At 37.0% G+C, this 21,758-nt stretch overlaps 1 protein-coding gene across 2 annotated transcripts in view; it reads right to left on the bottom strand.

Annotated features, from left to right (window-relative positions):
- Positions 1–294: 294 nt before the first annotated feature.
- Positions 295–21,758, bottom strand: part of LOC125411548 (E3 SUMO-protein ligase RanBP2) — a 56,066-nt gene continuing 34,602 nt past the window's right edge. Inside the window, exons 19-30 of one of the 2 annotated variants that reach the window (XM_048451761.3) lie at positions 20,772–20,866; positions 15,191–19,979; positions 14,396–14,473; positions 12,553–12,723; positions 11,804–11,896; positions 11,270–11,448; positions 8,013–8,214; positions 6,006–6,107; positions 4,545–4,690; positions 2,317–2,590; positions 1,858–2,192; positions 295–1,502 (exon numbers count right to left, since the gene is read on the bottom strand). In XM_048451761.3, coding sequence (XP_048307718.3) covers positions 1,197–1,502; positions 1,858–2,192; positions 2,317–2,590; positions 4,545–4,690; positions 6,006–6,107; positions 8,013–8,214; positions 11,270–11,448; positions 11,804–11,896; positions 12,553–12,723; positions 14,396–14,473; positions 15,191–19,979; positions 20,772–20,866 — 6,770 coding nt within the window. In that variant the 3' untranslated portion in view covers positions 295–1,196. The remainder of the gene's footprint in view (positions 1,503–1,857; positions 2,193–2,316; positions 2,591–4,544; positions 4,691–6,005; positions 6,108–8,012; positions 8,215–11,269; positions 11,449–11,803; positions 11,897–12,552; positions 12,724–14,395; positions 14,474–15,190; positions 19,980–20,771; positions 20,867–21,758) is intronic. The other variant, XM_048451762.3, reaches the window with a different exon arrangement.

The raw sequence follows: 21,758 nt of genomic DNA, 5'->3' as shown, positions 1-21,758 counted from the left end.
CACAAGAAAACAGAAAGGAATCAGTACTCAAGATTGGAAAATAGAAAGTTTTATGGTCTAGCTAGATTCCTTTTAGTTTTACACCAAGCACGCCCATAAGAACATGCTGTTCCTTTACCAGCTTGCCTATTTGACATGAACCACATCCTAGTAACATGTTCTGTGTTTATCACACTTTGGATGCTGAAGTGTGATCTCAGAGTGCTGGCCTTTAACAGATCTCACTTTACATCAAGTCACAGAAGGAACAGACAACTGAGATGCACAAGTAATGAATGTTTTAAATGTCATGGCTGTTATCAATTATCACTTTATTTCTGCTACAAAAGTCACCAGAAAAAGGTACTGCAACAATCTAATATAAAGCAAATCTTTAACCAAACAACATGGTATAGATCTTTTAAAAATATTCATACTTTATCACAAGAACTAGAGAAAAATTCAATTCTATCATCAGGACCAAGCTGAAGTTTCTGAGGTAGTAGAGACAGGTAACAGAAAAGTGAATGGAAAGAAGGAAGAAAACAAAAAAGAAGGGAGAAGGATGGGGATGGGGGGGATGATCAACTTATTTAAAATGTAAAAATTAATGTCTTCAAAAGGGAACTACATATCTTAAGAAAAGACAGATTTCTACTTAAAAGTTAATTTTTAACTATACATGAGCATAAAAATTACAGAAGAGCACTTTGGTTAACTCAAATCTGTGGCTCTATCCATTCATAAATGAGTCTATACATAAATGAGCACACGAATAGTTAAGATTACCATATATATATTTTAAATCTAAAATAAAATTATCTGAGTTGTGGTCCCCTTATTCATTGGTAAGTACCATGCAGGAAATCCAAATATCTTAACAGGAATTAAAATAAGATTGCATATATAATATTCCTTCAATAGTCTGGGAAGCTCTATTGCTTTTAACAAAATTAGTATTAGCCATTTCTAATACAGATGTCAGGAGTACATAAACACAAGTACACCTGAAATACACCAGTGTTTAAACTTTTATTTCATACCATGCAGAATCAATTACCACACATTAAAAAGTGACAACAGCTATAAGCTACAATTTTACATTTATACATCAGAAATGTCTGTTTTCAAAAGATGAACATAATTACCATATTGTCTGTAACAATGAAGCATCAATTCAACTGTTACTATAGATAAAATGCACTGTGAAAATAACTTTATAGCTGTCCACATTCTGTGATACTAATTCTTCGACTAACAGACCCTTTAGGAGAACCAAACGACTCAATCTTTCTCACAGTATCCATGCCATCCTTAACAAACCCGAACACTACATGCTTAAAGTCCAAATGTTCAGCTTTCTTCAGTGTTATAAAGAACTGAGAATTGTTGGTATTCTGGCCTCGATTGGCCATGGATAACAAGCCCGGGCCAGTGTGTTTCACATTAAAATTTTCATCTTCAAATTTATCTCCATAAATGGACAGTCCTCCTGTTCCATCATGTTTTGTGATATCTCCCCCCTGGAAACAAAAGAATCTGTTAATACTGACTCACTCATTAAAATACACAGAAATCATCATGACAGAGTGAATGACAAATGCCCTATTTAAAAATACATTTTGAAAACTAAGAAATGCATGTTTTGTGGGGGGAGGTTTTTTCCTACATTCCGTTTCTAGTAGGTAACAAACATTAGAAATCTGAAGCCTTTCCATCTGAATGTTTGAAAAGGAGTAGAATGTCAAGTGCAATGCCAGCTATGGTATGAGAAAACTAAAAATTCCCAAGATGAGAATGAGGGCAAAAAGAAAAACCTGCCCAAGTTGGTGTGGTCTAGTCTTAGCAGATTTAACCGTGATGTACAGTGATACTTACCTGGCAAACAAAGTCTGGAACTACTCGGTGAAAAATAGAGTTCTTGAAACCAAAGCCCTTCTCTCCAGTGCATAATGCTCTGAAGTTCTCAGCAGTTTGAGGAACAATATCTGAAAATAATTCCATGATTATTCGTCCTAGAGGTTCACCATCCGCACAAACATCAAAGAACACCACAGGATTGGTCTCCTTTGATAATTCTGCTGCAAGGGATACTTGTCCATTTTGGAGTTTCAATATGTTCTGTTGACATTCTTCAAATTTCTTCTTAAAACACTCAGTCATTTCCTTTGTTTTAAATCTCACTGCAAGTTGTTCTACTTTTGCTTCTCCATCTGTTAAGGGGAAAAATGGGGGAGAGAAGAGACTTTAATATCAAAGTAACTTACAAAGTATGTATATTTTATAGATTTCAGAAAAGTCAACAAAATTAAAAGGTATTTGAAGGTAGTAACTCACCAGCATAATCTGAGGCAGTCCACACTAAAGCATTATTTGAAACATTTAAAGGTTTTAATTCCATGGCTTTGGTAATAACATGGTTTGCACACACTTTAAAAACCTGGTCTCTTCTCATTAGGATCCGATAATAATTCTTCATTGTATGCCAAAGAATCTTTATATCTCCAATACCTCTCTCCTTCCACTGACTGACTTCTCTATCCCATCTATAAAGTTTGGCTCTCTCTTTGAACAAAATTTCTTCATCTTCTTCTCCAGATTTCACTTCTACCTATGACAACAGATAAGAATTATATAAGCTACTATATAAACAGCTGTTTATAACAAATTTCATTAACCAATGTCAACAGGTTTTACAATATCATAGTAACTAACAACACTATAGACTAGACTAGTAATAATCTGACTTGGTTAAGCAGTAAAGATGTGATTTATCATTAAATATTTTTTATATTTTATAGTATTTTACTTCTCTTTGCGAAATAAAATGCCCTTAAAGGTCAGAAGCGGTTTCAGAAGAGCTGGCTCTTGCCAAGCATGGCAGTATACACCAATATCTCAACACTGGGGACGTGGAAGCAAGAGGACCAGGAATTCGCGGCAAGACTAGGTTATATGAGATCAGGGGGAATGTGGTTTTTTGCATGGATATGCAATAATCCTAGCACTCCAGAAACTGAGAAATAGGGAGATTACAACAGATTTGAGGCCAGTCTGGGCTATACAGTGAATTAAAGGCCAGGTAATGCTATATAAAAACATGCTGTCTCAAAAAACCAACGCTCTACCCAAAAGTGCTGATTCTCTCTATTTTTATGCCACTATTTTCATTTTATGTATATAGTTCTTTACCCTGTGTGTGTATCTATGCACTGCATGCATCCATCGACCCTGAGGCCAGAAAAGGGGATCAGATCCCCTGGAAGCAGAGTTATATGCAGATGTTAGCTACCATGTGGGTACTGGGATTTAACCACTAAGCCATCTCTCCAAGCCTTTTATTGTTTATTTAAATGTTTTTTATTTTTAATTCTTTATCTGTGTGTGTCTGTATGTAGGTATGCGCACACGGATGTAGGTGCCTAAAAAGGCCGAAGGCATCAGAACACCTGGCAGCTGTGAGATGCATGGCCTGGATGCTGGGACCCAACAGGAACATCGCTCCAGTCACAGCAGTGCTGTGTGTGAGACTGAAAATGGACATGGGGGCTGGAGAGATGGCTCAGCGGTTAAGAGCACTGACTGTTCTTCCAGAGGACCTGGGTTCAGTTCCCAGCACCCACATGGCAGCTAACAACTGTCTGTAAATCCAAGATCTGACACCCTCACAGAGACATATATGCAGGCAAAATACCAATGCACATGGTATTTTCCTAAAATAACATTCGTCTCTATTTTGTCCCTAAAATTATTTTATGAAGACACATGATCTCCTAATGGCATAATAAAAATGCTTATGGTGCAGCAAGATGGCCAGTTGGTAAACCTGCTTGCCACACAATCTGACAATCTGACTTCAAACACTAGAAAACAAGTCTGCCCTCCAATGGCACCGTGGCATGGACATACCTGCTTGTACTCTCTAATACTCACTGTGGTGTGTGCACACCCACTTCCTCCCTCCTCTCCTACCCTACTCTCTAAACATACACACACAGACACACACAAAATAAAAAACTAAAAAAAAAAAAAAAGAATATTTCTAAAATTGCACAAACAATTTAGCAAGCATCATTTACAAAAAAACTTCAGGGCAAAATTGAGTGTACACTTGACTGGTAATGTGTATGCTAACATGAGCAAGGCCCTGGATTAAATCCCCAGCACTACACATGAAAAATTCAAAACAATTTCTACTTAAAGGCTGGAAATCTGGACAGGAGATATAGCTCAGCGGTTAACAACACTGGATGCTCTTCCAAAGGACCTGGGTTCAATTCCTAGCACCCTTCTGGCATCTCACACCCATCGGTAACTCCATCTGTATGTAACGCCAGTCCAAGGGAATATGACCTCAGCAAACAATAGGCACATGGCACACAGATATGCATGCATGCAAAAGGTTCAAACACAGAAATAATAGTAATAATGTTTTAAAAGTCTGAAAATCTAATGTTTAACTGTTCTGGGAAGAAATGTAGGTAGCAGTATTAAAAAGAAGAATCAACCCAGGGAAAATTTTTATACTTAGGTTACTAGTAAAACGTTTACTTCTTGGCACTTACCTCTGGTAGTGAGACTATAGGTTCAAAATGAATATCCTCATTATGAACGACTTCTTCATCGCTGCCGTCTTCGTCTTCACCACCTTTACTTGTTGACTGTGTACCAAACACGGCTGCTCCAGTATTTGCCCACTGGAAATTCTTATCTGATAAATATATGTGGTAATTAAACTGTGAATTTTGACTTTTTTACGTTTTGTAGATTACTTTCCAGTTACTTCATTGGTGCACCTGGTTTTCAACGATGTCATAAACACACCTAATTGAGGAGTTTAAAGTACTAGTATTCTGACAATTTCAACAGCCATAAAACACAACTGACTTCAGCAGATTTACAGGATAAAATGCTATTTTTAAAAACTGCAGCCAGGTAATGTAGCACATACCTCTGATCCCAACACTCAGGAAGCAGAGGCAGGTGGGTCTCTGTGAGTTCAAGGCCAACGTAGTCACATAGAGTTCTAGCCAGCTAAGGAAACATAGTAAGACCCGGTCTTAAAAAAACTCAGCATTAGTAAAACTATGAATTCTAATGTAAATCCCTATCAATCATTTCTAGAAGTTAAGTTTTTCTATGTGTAGCATGACCTGTGAAGTATATAAATACATGAACTAAATTTTAAATTGTACTATTTATTTTCTTCTCCAAATATCTCAAACAATAATTTAAATGGTGCTATATTCACAATATTAAAGATCTTATGAGTAAATATAATGAAGTATAATGCTAATAAAACTTCAAACAAATAGCTCCCACATGGCAGCTCACAACTATCTGCACATAACTCAATTCTAGAGGATTTGCCCTCCAAGGGCACTGCATACACGTGGTGAAAATACATACATGTAAGCAAAAGACACACACACACACAAAATAAATTTTTGTTTTGTTTTTTTGTTGCTGTTTGTTTGTTGTGGGGTTTGTTTGTTTGAGGCTGGGTTTATTTGTCTGACAGCCCTGGAACTCAGGCTGGCCTGGAACTCAAAAGATCCACCTACCTCTGCCTCCACAGTGATGGGATTAAAGATGTGCACCATCACATCCGGCAAATAAATCTTAAAAAATAAACACCAGTGATAATTAAGAACACTAATGTACAACTTATTCTAGCACAATAAATTAGCACAACCCCAATGCAGAGATCCAATTTGTCTTAAAAATACATAATCACAAATCCTAAAATACTAACACTCAAATTTAAGAACACAAACATTTAAAGAACAGTGCTGTCTAAATTGGGGTTATCCCAAAACTGAACAACATACCTAGTATATGAAGAAATGAAGGGCTAACAGCATTGATTTAAATTAGAGAAAATTCTTACAGCTATTACCATCAACTAAAACACTAAGCAAACTAAAGACAAGGCCATTCCACTTACAATCACAACACGGAAAGGACTGTCTTTTTCAATTACGCTTGGTTGACATGATCATTAATATCTTTCTTCTTCATCTTACCTTTAGGACCAAAAGCAAAATCCCCTGTATTACTTGAAGCCAAGTCTGCAAATGACAGTCCTGTACCACTTCCAAATCCAAACAAAGCAGTCTTGTTTTCCCCTGGCAAAAAGAAAAGAACAATTTCCTATTTGATATATACACCAAAACCTTACGCAGGACCCAGAAGGAACAGGATTTCCAGGTGAGAGGAGAGGATGTTATAAACTACATTTCTAAAACTTAGTATTTATTCTTCTAAAACGCCTTTAAATTCAAGCCAAATTTTTGGGTTGGTTTCTTTTTTGTTTGTTTGGTTTGGTTTGGATTTTGGTATTTTGAGACAAGGTTTCTCTGTAGCTTTGGAGCCTTCCTGGAACTTGCTCTGTAGAACAGGCTAATCTTGAACTCACAGACAACTGCCTGCCTTTCATTGTACGTTACAAAATACATTCAATTTCAAGCTTATTTGGTAACATTATTAAGTTTACAGGTTCTAGTCCCATCTAACACAAATTCTAAACCAAATTCACTTCAAAAACCACAGAGCTGTAGAGCTGTCCACACTAAGCTATGTTGTGGGACTAATTTCTGCTCTGTCAAGTTTCTTCCACCCTAAAACAAGCAAAGGCAAGATCTTTGAAGAAATATGTACCAAACATTTTTTAAACATTTATTATTTGTTAATTATGTGTTTATATGTGTCTCTGTGTGGGTAGATGGTCATCACTGCAGGCCCCCGAAGAAGCCAGAATGAAAGTATTGGACCCTTTGAGCTGGAGTTATAGATGATCTGCCTAACATGGGTGCTGAGAACTGAACTCAAATCCTCTGCAAGAGCAGTAGGCACTTGAACTAATTTTTGCGTTGTCTTTACTGTAAATATGCTTATATGTTTGCTCATCCAAAGTTTGGAGGTCCTGTCTGAATTCCACCAATGCAGAGTTTCATGATCTGTAAAATTGTTTTGGGCTACTTAATTTTGTCTGAAAATGTAGAGATTTTGGTTATGAAGTTACATTTTTGTCCCAGTATATTATTATTCTAAAGTGCCCATAAATGTACTATTGGTGACCTTGTAAGTTGGGACTACTTCTGGAAAAAAACAAAAACAGGCAATATAGATAATGTCCATATATAAAGAAATACTATTCACAAAAACACTTCTTCCAAATTAGAAAAACCGAGGCACATAGTAAAACAAAGAGTCATATTACTGACTTTTGAGGCTTGTACATATTATAGTATCATAAAAATTTTAAGCTCCTTCTGTAATAATTTATAACTAAAGCATTGTGAATATGTTCAAGTAACACTAATATAACTCAAGAATAGTCAAGTAAAAACATCACATAACACCAAGAAAATGACCATACAAGCAAATCATTCTCTTCTGTGCAGACAGATCAATCAGCATGCTTTGTATTCCCTAACAGCTTAGAATCAAATGATAGGCTGGAAATGATAGTGTACACCTTTAATCCTAGCACTTGAGAGGTAAAGGAAGGAGGAACTCTGTGAGGTTAAGGCCAGCCTGGTCTGTATAGTGAGTTCCAGGTCATCCAGGGCTATACAAAGACTCCATTTTTTAAAAACAAATAATAACTTAAATAAATAAACCAAATGATAAAATGCTATTATTTACTGTTTTATTTATAGAAAAGGCAGTATGACTTGTATGATTACTGTGACAAAAACATTATGCTCCTATATTCACCTTAAGCATTTTCAGCTAAGTTCCTTTTTTTTAAAATTTATTTATTATGTACACAATATTCTGTCTGTGTGCATGTCTGCAGGCCAGAAGAGGGCACCAGACCTCATTACAGATGGTTGTGAGCCACCATGTGGATGCTGGGAATTGAACTCAGGACCTTTGGAAGAGCAGGCAATGCTCTTAACCGCTGAGCCACCTCTCCAGCCCCAGCTAAGTTCTTAGACTCTAATCTATCCTTAAAAGTCTATTTTCTCAAACATTCAGACCGTATTTTATAAATTGCACAGTATAAGCACATGACCAGCTTTTACCTTGGCTTTGGACTTCCGTGTCAGTTTCTTTTCTAGTACACAGATCCACAGGCTTGTCCACAGTCCCAGAAACAGGGGATGAGCTACCAGATTTGGTGTCAGACTCAGGCTCTTCAGACTTACACACAAAAGGATTTATGACTTCAGTCTCGCCTGTGTGCTCATTATCAAATGCATCAGTTACTTTCTCATTCTGAGATTTCTGCAAAGAAGAAAGAATAAAACACTATATTATCAAATCATTTCCTCCTCCCTTCAAAACAAAAAGAAATAGAAAAATAGTAAGTAGTTTCTTACTTAAAAATAGTAAGTAGTTTCTTAAGTTTGCTATGTGTTTTATATACAGTAACCATTAAAAATGCAGTAAAACCAAGTAATGAAAACTTCGAAGAGACAAGCAAAACTAAAAATAAACAATAAACCTAGATCACACCTCACTAACTAAATGAATGACAAAAGGTATAATAAACATTAGTAAAAAAGATTATCCAATCAGAGTTGTTTTAATATAAAAACCACTACAGGTTTGGGATTTATCTTGGTAGTAGAGCCTGGGTCTGGTACCATGGAAAAGGAGTACTCACAGGACATTAAAAGAATGATGCTCAGGGTTTAGGAAGAGGATGGAAAGTTGGAGGGATGGGGGCAAGACAATAAAGACAATAAATAAAAGGTTAAAAAAGTATGCATCACACACATACACAAAAAAGGTGGTATCTTTATCAAACAAGCTGATTCAGGATAATTACAAGTGATAAAGAAGTGTGATCAAGATGAAAGATCAACTTACCCTCCTAGAAAGGCAGGGTAAGAACCATCTTAGTCATTTTTCTCCGTAAAAACAATAAAAACACAAAGAAAGACAACCAAAATTAACTCTTTCATGTACTAATTAACTTTTTCATCTACTCTGGAAATTAAATAACCACAACAGTCCAAGTAGTTTTTCATCTGTGAACTGAATTAAGGGGGAAGGGATGGTTTTGCATGGAAAAGATGAATGTTTGTAAAGCATTTGGACATTAACAGAGGAAAGCAAATAAACCATTCTGTAGGATATTATTCATTAAATATTTGTAATAATTAATAAAACCAACACATGAAGCAATATAAATGTACCCATAGATCATAACTGAATATACTGTTTGGAGAGGGGACCAAAGACCACCGAGAGAGAGAGAGAGAGAGAGAGAGAGAGAGAGAGAGAGAGAGAGAGAGAGAGAGAGAGAGCGAGCGAGCAGGAATGGGGAGATAAAGAGCAGAAAACAAGACAAACTCATGAAACTGATCATAAATAAAGAAACAGTAAAGAAGGTGGTATTTTAGTACTGAACCAACAAGTATTAAGAGACTGATAATGGAGCTGGGTGGTGCTAGCTAGCAAACACCTATGATCCCAGCTCTCTAAAGGTGAGATAAGAAGCTCCCAGGAAGGTCAAAGCAGGCCTGTACTACAGTGTGAGGTCCTGTCTCCAATATCAAAATTGATTAATAAAAGCTTATTCTACAAATCTACAAATTTAAATATGAGAATTAGACTCATTAGACACAATTAGAACTCATTCAGTAGTAAAGAGACAAATAATCTAACAGACATTCCAAATAAACCTTCAATTAATTGGTTTCAAGATCTTTAAAAAAAAAAAAAAACAACAACCCAGTTCCTGTCAGGCAGTGGTGGCACACACACCTTTAATTCCAGAAGTAGGCAGATTTCTGTGAGTTTGAGGCCAGTCTGGTCTACAAGAACTAGTTCCAGGACAGGCTCCAAAGTTACACAGAGAAAGAGAAACCCTGTCTCAAAAAAACAAAATACAAAACAAAACGAAAAAAAAAAACAGTTCCTTTAGTTAGAACTTTGAAAATCTCTTTCAGAAAATAGTCACACAGAAAGTATTTCCCAATCTGTTGACGCTGCCGTTGACTTTTTTTTTTTTCAAGGTGGGATTCATTATGTTGCCCTGACTGACTTGGAATTCAGAGCTATACCTACTTCGACCTGGAATTAAAGGTGTGGGAAACCACTACCAGCCCAGTATTCAATTTTAATTTTTACTTAAATGTGTGAGAGAGATTATGCACAAGTGAGTTCAGATAACCGCAGAGACCAGAAGAGGGTACTGGGCCCCCGATGGTGCAGTGTCAGCTGACTGACATGGATGGGTGCATTAACTACTTTAAGTATCCACGCCTAATACTAATTTTTATATGGAAGTTAAAAGTTAATACCAGAAAACTACTCAACAGTATTACTGAGAAACATCCATTTTATAAGTAGCAATAAAATTTACACATATAGAAACTAAACGATACAAAACTGTACTATTCTACGTCCTAGGAATACAGAATACAGAACCATCTACAAGCTAGATGGAAATACCTGTATCACTTCAGCTAAGGAAGACGGCACACCATTATTACTCCCTCAGGGTTAAAAACCTCTTACTCAGGAAATTTTGGACTACTCAGCCCTAAATAGGATGTCTCTATAAAATTCTTTCTCTAAGGGCTCAGGGAACCCTGTAGAAGGGGAGGCAGAAAAAGTGTTAAGAGTCAGAGAGGTGTAAGATGCCAACAAGGCCCTCTAAAGAAACGTGACCAGCACACATATGAACTCAGCTGTAGTAGACCTAGGTCTATTACAGCTTCCAGTTTAGGGCTTTGATGGGATTCCTGAGTGTGAACAAGTGGGTCTTTATTGCTGGTGCCATCTCTAGAGTTCTTTTCCTTCTGTTTGTTTTGTCCAATTCTGATGTGTTACTTTTTGTTTTATCTTATTACGTTTTATTTGATTACTATCCCTTAAAAGTCTGTTTGTTTTCTAATGAGAGAGAGAAAGCAAGTGGGTCCAGATAGGAGGTGAGTGGAGAAGAAGTGGAGGCAGGGGATGGGAATGGTAAAAAAGGGAAAATGGTAATTAAGATATATTATGTGAAAAAAATTACTTTCAACAAAAGAAAAAAGGGGAAAAAACTCATATTAGCTATAACTTAGCTGTTAAGAAATTTTAAACCAATTTGTTTATATCTACAAAGAATCTTGGTGATGTTTTAACTGATACAATATTAAGCCTGTAGTTTAATCTGGGTTTGATACCCTAGTGATTTTGAGTATTCTCATTCATGAATAGTAACATGTTTATGTAATCGAACACATATGCTTGCCAAGGCCAATTATAACCATTTGATACTAAGATTTTAAAATGTACTCCATCTACAGAGGCAAGAGACCTGAAAGGTCAATGGAGACAGTCTGACCTGAGCTTCATGAACCTTTTGAAGCTCTGACTGAAAATCCTCCCCATTGCCGTTGTCCTCATCTGTATCACTGCAGACTCCGCAGAAAAACGTAGGTGGGAGCTTCAAAGTGTCTGCCTTTGCTCTCTCTTCAACTGTTGGCTTCTTCTCCCAAACTATAACACATTCTTTGTCATTATCTGGAAAAGCCACATAATACAAGTCAAGACAAAATCAGAAATCCAGTCCGACTAAAAGTCTGCAGGCTTTCAAAGCAATTTAAAGACTTCCACAGCATGACCATCAATACTCATGAAGCCAGCCAGCCCATGGCCACGTATTATTTTTTAAATATTTTAAATGAGCACTAATTTAATAAATTATTTATATATATATACCAAATTATATATATATATCAAAATTAATCAGTTTCTGATTAACATTATTTTTAATATTTTAAATGAGCACTAATAATAAATAAAACTGGCAATTACAAATATTATAAAACTAAGAGGTACCTTTAAAATATAGGATATCAAAACTGTATAAACATACCTGCTAAATTTTCTTCCAACGGTCTGTATTTTTCTAAGTCATCCAGATAGAGTTTTCCATTAAGCTTCTTGACAGCCATTTCAAAATCTTCATCTTCAAATGCAATTCATTATATTGAGTAAGAGAATTTTAGTAGGTAAAGGTTTTCCTAGCCACAAACCTAGACACGATCTTCACTCTTTCACTCTATATCCACAAAGCACTCAGCTTTGCCAATCAGAGACCTTCACCTCCTACCTATTTGAGTTTCCAGTGTGCTCCCCTCACCTTTGGACATTCTATCATTGCAGAACCGCTCCCAACCCCAGTCACCCGGCCCCACAATGTAACGTTCTATGACTGCCCTAATAACCTCACTGAACTTTGAGGGTGTTTGCTGTCTCCCTCTTTTACTTTGAATACTTCTAGATTATGACTATTTCCAATATCCTCAAAACATCTGCCTGGCATCCAATAACCATCTTTTTAAAGGGATTCTTTAATAAATGCCATTCTTCTGATTATTCCACCCATGAGTATTTTATATACACGGAGTAAATACCTACCTCTAAGGATAGTTAGTAGTTTAAGTTCTAAAAGTCTGCTTACACATTTTCTTTCTTTATTGAGAGGAGGTCTCACTCTATAATTCACACTAGCCTGAAACTCCCCATGAATTGCAGGCACTGCCATGTCTGGCAAAAAAAATTAAACTATACTCCCAATTCCTAAAGTCACCAGGAGTCATTTTCAGTGAATGAAAGACTTACCATCCTCCTCTTCTTCACTAACATAATCTGGCCTGTTCTTATAACAAAAGAAAGTTGGAGGAAGCAGAAATTTGTCTGCAAGGGCTCTCTGCTCAGGAGTGGGAGTAAGTTCATACACAATGAGAACATCAGTATCTGAAGGAGGATCTGCAGGTTTATTCTTCTCTTGTGCTGTAACCAAGTCAAAACAACTGATAAGACACAGTAATCAAACTAATAAAAATCAAAAAAACATGAAACCTATCTATAGGTTAAAATAGCACAGTGATAAAATAAGAACACATACGCTGGAACAAATCAAGTGAATTAAATCATGAATTAGAATTAGGAGTCTGGTTTAGTGTTCTAGTAAAAACTCTTAGAGAATACAAAAGTTTTTAAAATTCTTTTACTAGTCATTGGAAATTACAATTTCTATAATACAAAAAGTATACACTAAACAGTAATTCAGCAAGGTATCCATGCATTTACAACTGAAAAAAAAGTACCTCCAGGATTATCTAACATAAAATTAGTATGCCCCAGAGCCAACCTGCATTAGTTCTCTAAGTTCCTATTAAGAAAGCAAACAACTTCTAACTACAAAGGATGGCAGGTGATAGCATGTATCCATTCCGTGCATATTTCCAAGTGTGGAACTAGATAAAAATTAAATAATCATTCTACAGTCATACTTTATATGACTTATATATCAAGACAATTTCTATGACTAAAAACACCCCTATTCCACTCCCATCTGATGAAAGGTCAAAAATTTGAAGAGGAAAAAAGGAACAGGAAGTCTGTTCTGATGTATTAAGAATCTCTAGCTTGTAGGAACTGATAAACCAGTGCCTTAAACCAGTCATGAAACATGCATGTACCAGCTACTATGAGAAAAAACCTTCTCCAAAGCCACCATGTCCAATATGGTAGTCTACCCACATGTGGCTTCCCAACACTTGAAAGGTGATTAAACTAAACTAGCATGTGCTAGAGGTATGAACGTGCACACTGGACTCTAATGGCTTGGCATAAAAAAGAATGTAAAATATTTTCACTTTCTTTTAAATCTTTATTAAAAGTTGAAATATTTTGTACATATATATTAAACTGAATAGATCACTTCTTTTATGCCACTGATTTCTTTAAGTGTTTCGTTTTTTATGCTGCTCACAAAAAAAAATTTAGACACAGATCATATTTTATTTCTATTGGATGGTGTTACTTTAGAGAACTGGTATCTACCCCTACAAGGTCAAGATGCATTACTGGACATATTTCCCTCATTTGCTCTTAATGGACTTCTACAAATTCTATATACTTAATGTTCTAGTCAAGAAGTGACTCATATCTATAAATGATCTGTACTTCATAAGGAACACAAGTTACAGAAGAGCAGCTGTAAAAACAAGGCCTACTTTCAAACACAGTTTCTAAACCCTAAAGAGATATGTTTTATATACAGTCTACTGCCACACTATCTGGATGTTGCCACACATTAGTGGCTAAAGTCAAAGATTAGAAAAGCAGGTCTTCATTAAACAGAGTTGAAAAGAAAAAGTTCAGTGAAGCAGAGAGAAAGAGAGAGAGACAGACAGACAGACAGACAGACAGACAGACATTAAGCATAGTTGAAGATGAAGCCAAGAGCACCAAAAAACATAAATAGCACCCAGGTACATTTTTAAAAATAACATTGAAAATTGTTTGTTACAGCCCTACTCAAAAGGTATGCTTTGTAAACTGGCATTCTTTAGCATGCACACTGCAGTGTTAAGTACTTCAGTTCATACAGCCACAAGTACTTGGCTAAGGACTACCAGCTGCCAGTAACCTCACACTGGAAATACTAGATCTATACCTTTGCTCTCAGGTTGTAAGGTAGGGAAGCTGGTCCAAAAGGCCATGGGATTAGATTTAAAAAGGCTAAAATTAAATCCTAGGAAAATAAAGAATATTTCATTTTTTAACATCTTATGAAACAAATTGACTCTTAATACAAAAGAAGTCAGAACCCTCAATTTATATCAATCTGGTTGTCTTACATATTCATTTATCTCCAAGGTCTTTCTTCGCTAATTTAATAAGAGGTGGCAATACTAACTCATATAACACACATGGAACATCTCAATAACACATGCTTCAAGTGATTTTGAAACAAAACACTGAAGAATCAACATTTAAAAGACTAATACTCATGATTCAAGTGCATGAGTCTTTGCACTACATTAGCTTCTTTGGCTCTGCTTTATGATACATGCCTCTCAAGTAACTGAAACGAATCTCTTTACGGTCTGTTAGTCTGAATACTCACAGGCAAACTTACTTAGGGGTTAGACTTGTCTATTAAAATACTTCAGAATGTTCACTAACTAGTGTTTATGACACAACTTCGACTAAAATATTTGTTTCCTAAAAAGAGTCAAAGACACACACTTTTAAAAAAATCTGCTGGGGACTGGAGAGATGGTCCAATGGTTAATAGCACTGTCTGCTCTTCCAGAGGACCCAGGTTCAATTCCCAGCACCCATATGGCAGCTCACAACCACCTGTAACACCAAAGTATCTGATACCCTCATACAGACATCAATAAAAACAAATCATTAAAAAATATTTTTTAAAAAATCTGCTGAACTCTAAACACTGTGTACTTACCCTTTTCTGGTGCTTTAAATGTGTAACTAGGTGAAGACTCCTCCTTTGGACAGGCAACATTTCTGACTTTGCCATCTGAAGACTGTCTGATGTCAGTCTGTGGCTCACACTTGTCAGGTTCTATCTTTCCTCCAGATCCACTCTGAACTATTGAAGTAACTTCACTATTGCTATTTTTCAAAGGTGTATTAAAACTAAATCCAAACAAAGATCCAGTGGCTGAACTATTGCCAAATGCAAATGGCTTTGATTTTTCACTACTAAAAATGCTTTTAACAGATTCTGAGCCAAATACAAACTTTGGAGGAGAAACCACTGCTTTCGGTGTTGTTTCAGAAGTGCTAGATGTTTCTCCAGCTTCTGAAGTTGTGTCTACTACCTCATCTCCCTGAGTTACATCAGTCCTTTCTCTTGTTGTTTCTTCTAAAACGGCTACAGCAATTTTGCCACACGGCGACTCTCGAGGAGTGCTCAGATGAGAAACATGAGGTGTTATCAAACAGTCTTTTTCTTGGGCTGTTTTTGCTTCATCAAAAATTTTCTTAAATGAATCTGCAACATCCTGTAGTTTAAAACGAACAGCTAAATGTTCTATTTTTCTTTCACCATCTGCAAAATCGCATGCAGTCCATACCCACACTCTTTCTGTCCCTTTCATAGTTTGCAAAGTCATGTCTGGAGTTATTCTGTGATTGGCACAAAGTTTTAATACTTGGTCCCGTCTCATCACTATGCGAACTTGCTTATTATCATAATTCTGTAGAATCTTTATGTCGCCAATGCCTCTTTCTTTCCACTGACCTGCATCTTTATCATATCTGTAGAGCTTTGCTCTGTGACTAAACACAACCTGTTCATTTTCCTCACCACTGGATACTTCAACTAGATCAGGTAAGGGTACAACAGGCTCAAAGTACTGTCCATCTCTCTCTTCTTCTTGAGTAACATCAGATTCTTCATCAGTGCCAACTGAAGCTCCACTCTGATTCAATTTGGCAGGAGACTTAGATGGACTCAAAGCAGATTTGAAACTGAAGTTAAATCCTGTAGTTGACTCACCAAAACGGAAGAGGTTTTTCCTTACAGGGCTGCTTGCCAAAGGAGAAGCGTGAACTGAGCTGCTGCTGACGCTGTCGTCCAAGGCATCTTCCCGTAAGTCATAGTTGTCCCATTCTAAGGTAGGCCCAGTGTGTTCGGGATTTTGCTTCACTGTTGTGTCTGAAGCACTTGAAGCATCAGCACCCGAACTTGTGTTCTCTTCATCGGTGACCTTTACTTGATCATTTGTCAAAAACGTTTTGAAATCTTTCAGTCCACTCTTCATCTCCTCAGCTCTCTGTATTAACTTAGCAGCCCTGCCGGTATCCACAAGCTTATGGGGTGTCTGAAGTGGAATGTCTAAGAGGAGCCGCTGACACTCCTCAAATTTCTGCTTGAACTCTTCAGCTAGCTCCGGTGTTTTAAACTTGGCAGCCAGCTGCTCCAGTTTGGCATCACCATCTGAAAAGTCACTAGCTAGCCACATCCACGCTCTATCGGAGCCCGAGAGAGGCTTCAGGTTCATGGTGGTGGTTATCCAATGGTTGGCACAGACTTTCAGTACTTGTTCTCGTCTCATCAGCATTCTTAGTTTACCATTGACTTCATTTTTGAGAATTTTTAAGTTCCCCAAACCCCTTTCTTTCCACTGACTTATCTCAGCATCAAATCTAAATAATTTCACCCTCTGTGAATACAAAACTTTTTCATCTTCTTCTCCTGTTACAAGTTCTACTTTTTCAGGCATCTGTACCACTGGCTCAAAATGGATGTCATCACTGTCCTCAGTCTTGTAGGCATCATCATCTTTCTCAGGATCAGAAGACGTGTTAGCTTTTTCAGCCACTTTGCCACTTTGTGATGAGAATAATTTTTCTCCAGCACCTGAAAATCCCTTGAAATTAGGGTCTTTCTTGCCAAACTGAAACCCTTCTCTTGAAGTTGAGTTCGCAAGATCTGCAAAGGTGAAAGTGCTGCTTGTCTGACCAAAGATCACACCACTGCCATTCTTCTGACCACTAACATCGTGAGCTTGGAACCCAGTATCACTTTCCAGGTGTTTTTCACTCTTCTTCTCTTCATTTCCCTTTTCCTGAATGCCAAATTTAAACCCATCAGCAGACACAGGAATGGAAAAACTAAACCCATCCTTGATTGACTTAAATTCTGTATTAGAAGAACCCTGAAAGGCAAAGGAAGATGTTTTTTCTTGATCTGCATGCCCAAATTTAAATTTCTGCTCTGTAATGCCAAATTTGAAATTTTTTTCTGGAAAGTTACTTTTAAATTCTGTCCCCACTTGACTTCCTGAAGATTCATTTAACTGTGATTTTGAGCCCACTGTGAAAGCTGAAGAAGATTCGACAACAGACTTAAGAGTTGGCTTGGAGGCATCACAAGCCACACATTTTAGAGAAGAGCTCTCATTTTGTACAGAACAAACACTGCACTCCCACTGTCCTTCCTTTTTGGTAAACAATCCTTCAAATCCACTTTTTGGAGATTTGCTTGTCTCTGAAGAGGCAGAAGCTGGAACAACAGATGTAGGCTGATTCTGTTTATTTGGGTTCTGACAAGCAATACACTGAGTAGCACTTGCTTCATTTCGGACTAAACACTGGCTGCAATCCCATTGTCCTTCCTTCTTGGTGAACATACCCTCAAATCCACTCCTGGGAGCCTTACTCATCTCTGAAGAACCAAACTTGAAAGAGGCAGCAGCTGAACTTGGCTTAGCAGGATTCTGACAAGCAACACACTTGACAGCATTTGCTTCATTTCTCACCAAGCACGAACTACAATCCCATTGTCCGTCTTTCTTAGCAAACATGTCCTCGAATCCAACCTTTGGAGGTTTACTTACATCTGAAGTACTGGCCTTAAAAGAGGCAGGTGATGAAACAGAAGACACAGCCTGTTTCCCTGGATTCTGACAAGCAACACATTTTGCAGAGCTTCCTTCATTTCGGACCAGGCATACATCACAATCCCACTCTCCTTCCTTTTTAGAAAAGACAGATCTGAAATCACTGTCAACAGACTTAGGAAGGTCTCCCTGCCCAAATTTGAAAGAAGTCTGAACAAAAGAAGATCCATTTTTGTTAGCCGACTTTGTGTTCTGACATGCAATGCACCTAGATATAGTGGGTTCGTTTCTTACTAAACAAACACTGCAATCCCAATGACCTTCCTTATTCGGAGGCATCACTGCAAAGCGATCTTGAGCATTTTCTGGGCCAGTTTTAAGAGCAAAGCCATTTTCAACTAATGGTGGACCTAGGAGCTCTTTATTACTGGCTGGGTTTATATTTTGGCATGATACACATTTCTTAGCAGTTGCAGCATTCTTAAATGAGCAGCTGTTGCAATGCCACCAAGACGCTTCCTTCTTTACAATCTGGAATTCAAAATTCAAGTTTCCACCATCAGATTTGCATATATCCTTGTTATCATGAGCTGCAGGTTCTTTTACAATTCTGATAGTATGGTTTGGTGCGGTAGACACATTTGTTCCTGAGGCTTTTAAAATGTTCTGGGCTTCTTCAAATTTACACTTAAACAGTGCTGCTTCCTCAGGAGTTTTGAATCTAATTGCAAGCTGCTCTGGTTTTGGTAACTCATCTGCATAATCAAGGGCATGCCATACAAAAGATCTATCTGAGCCAGCATTTGGTGTCAGTTTCATATCCGGACTAATGTAATGATTTGCACAGATCTTTAATACTTGCTCTCGTCTCATCAGAAGGCGAATTTTACCAGACGTTTTATGTCTTAATATTTTTACATTGCCTATCCCACGTTCCTTCCATTCTTTGGATTCACCATCAAAACGGAACAACTTTGCACGATTGCAAAAGAATTCTTCTTCATCTTCCTCACCGGTTTTTACTTCTATCTTGTCAGGAAGAGGAACCACAGGCTCAAAATGAGGGCCATCATCATCCTCATCCCCATGAGCGCTCCCTCCATCTGTTTCATGACTCTTATTTGCCAGCTCAGAAGCAGGGGATGCAAATATAGATTTTCCTGGACCGTGAAAAGTAAACATATCATCACTTCGACGAAAACCAGAATTCTTCTGCTGGTTTGGGCCTATGTTTTCTGTAAGTGTCATTCCAGACACATTTTTGCTCCCAAAATTAAATGTATTTCGAGACCCAATAGTTTGACCAGAAATTGATTTTGGTCCACTATAGCCATCTCCTTGCAAAGGTTTATCTGAAGTCAGAAGACCCAAGAGACTTTCACTATTACTATAAGCTGTTGAAGGAGGCTGTGTTACAACCTGTGGTGATGAAAATGTGAAGTCACCGTCATTTGACTTAAAGTTTGAGTTAAACTTAAAGGGAGTTGGCTGTGTTGTGTGTGCTGGTGTTGTCAGAGGTGGCCTTATTACTTCACCCGGCATGGGTTGAACAAAATTGGTTTTTCCAAATTCCATAACCTTTGATTCTGCTGGCCTTGAAGCATGAGCTACAAGTGGAGGTTTTGTGAAATACCCTGGTTCTGGCAAAGGTGGATTTGTGCTTGTCTGTTGAACATTATAATTAAAGTAATCATCACCCCTGGGTGATAGAATTCCTGTTGCAGGAGACTCAAAACGCAAGGGAGGACCATACATCTCCTGAGAGAACATACAAGCCGATGAATTTTGCACTGGCGGTGTATGCATCTGTTGTGAATGCATCTGTTGTGGATAAGCGTAAATATGCTGCTGGGGTGGAAGCCTATTCATGCCATAAACTGGTCCCTAAAAGAAAAAATTTAAATATTTTATAGATTAACCGTAAGACCGTATAAAGATAACTATAACCATATAAAAAGCTACATATAAATTAACTCTTATAAACCTGAAATTACGAGTATTATTCAGCAGGTGGCACCACTGTACACAGAACAACAAGGGGCACCAATGGTGCTACAAAGACACCTGTATATTTACATAGCATGTACTAATAAGATGCCTTAAACATCTATACTTATAAATAGCTTCTTTAGTCACTAAACACTTACCAAATGATCTTAATTAGCAGTGATAATTATGACTAAAATTCACTGTACCGATTGGGCACTATTTAAAGATTTTATTAGGATCCTCAAAAACTGTATTAACTGTAGTATAATTTTCATTGTAAAATAGTATGGCCTAAGAGGTACAGAAGTTTAAAAAAAAAAAAACTTGCCCAAGGTCACAACAATAAGTAGAAGAGGGGTCTAAATGCACCTCCAGCTCTCTGCCCTTCAACTCTCAATTACTGTTTGAATCAACAGGATGGCAATACACCAGACTAGCAACGCAAGAATATACTTGCCCTATTCCAACCAAAATAGAAAGACACAAGGGCTAAAACTTGCAATCTTCCTATATTTAAAATATTTCAAATGTTTCAACTTACTGCTAAAATACAAAAATAAGAAACACCTGTATTATGAAGATCACATAATTTCCAATACTGAACTACTTACTCCTTTCATTTTCTTTAAAAAAAAAACCTAAACATTTAAAATGTAGTTATAAATGTACAAGTTTTTCCTTTATTACCTTTGTGGGAGTAACATTAGCTGCTGGTCTGAGAAGATACTGGGAATTATATGCTGGTGACTGACTATAATACACTGAAGGGCCAGTAGTTGCAACTAAAAACAAACAAACAAACAAAAGAAAAGAAAAAGAAAAAGAAAACAATGTTAAAAGTCTATTCTACAGTTCAAAATACTATTATCTAGACAAGAGTTATAAATACAAAATAGGAATCAAAGAAAATTTTAATTATTCTATCTTTACATTTCTACACACTAAAGTAACCCATAAAGTAATCAATAAATGAAAAACTAAAAAAAAAACCCTATAAAAATGACATAAAAATAAAAAAGAACACTGCTGTTGTCTTTAACAAGCATCCTAAAGTAAGGCATAAGTGGCACATGCTACTTGATCTCCACACTCAAAGAGGCAGATTTCAGTCAAAGCTACATAGTGCGAGACTCTCTCTCAAAAGAAAACCAAGAAGAAAGCAAATGGTCCATCTAAGATCAGCAGGATGTAAAAGCACAGGATGATCAACATTAGAGATATAGTAGTTACAAAAGATGCAGTAACCAAAATGCATCTGTCCTAAAGTTTAAAAGAGGCCTTGAAAAATCCACAGAATAGCAGGGCTATGAACTCAAACTATTATTGAAATTTGAGCATAAAATCATCTAATATAATCACGAAAAGGACCTCACAATAAGCATGTGGCCAACTACATGGCTCAGCAGGTGAAGGTGGTTACCACACAAACCTAGCAATATGATTTTCATTTCCAGAACACATGTAAAGATAGAAGGTTGTCCTCTAACCTCCACACATGCGGTATGGCACAGACAGACAGACAGACAGACATGCACAATACATCAAAATTTAAAACAACAAATTAACACAAAACTTGTTCTTTGGCTTAAAGTACCTGCGTGCACACACATACATAAAAAATATAACACTGAAAGACAAACTAGATGCTCCATCTGTTCTGTGAGGTTTATTAGG

Source organism: Myodes glareolus, chromosome 18 (assembly GCF_982192425.1).
Source record: "Myodes glareolus chromosome 18, mMyoGla1.1, whole genome shotgun sequence".
In the NCBI taxonomy this organism is placed as follows: Eukaryota; Metazoa; Chordata; class Mammalia; order Rodentia; family Cricetidae; genus Myodes; species Myodes glareolus.
The sequence above is the reverse complement of the archived record's forward strand: the minus strand, read 5'-3'. Positions and strand labels throughout refer to the sequence as shown.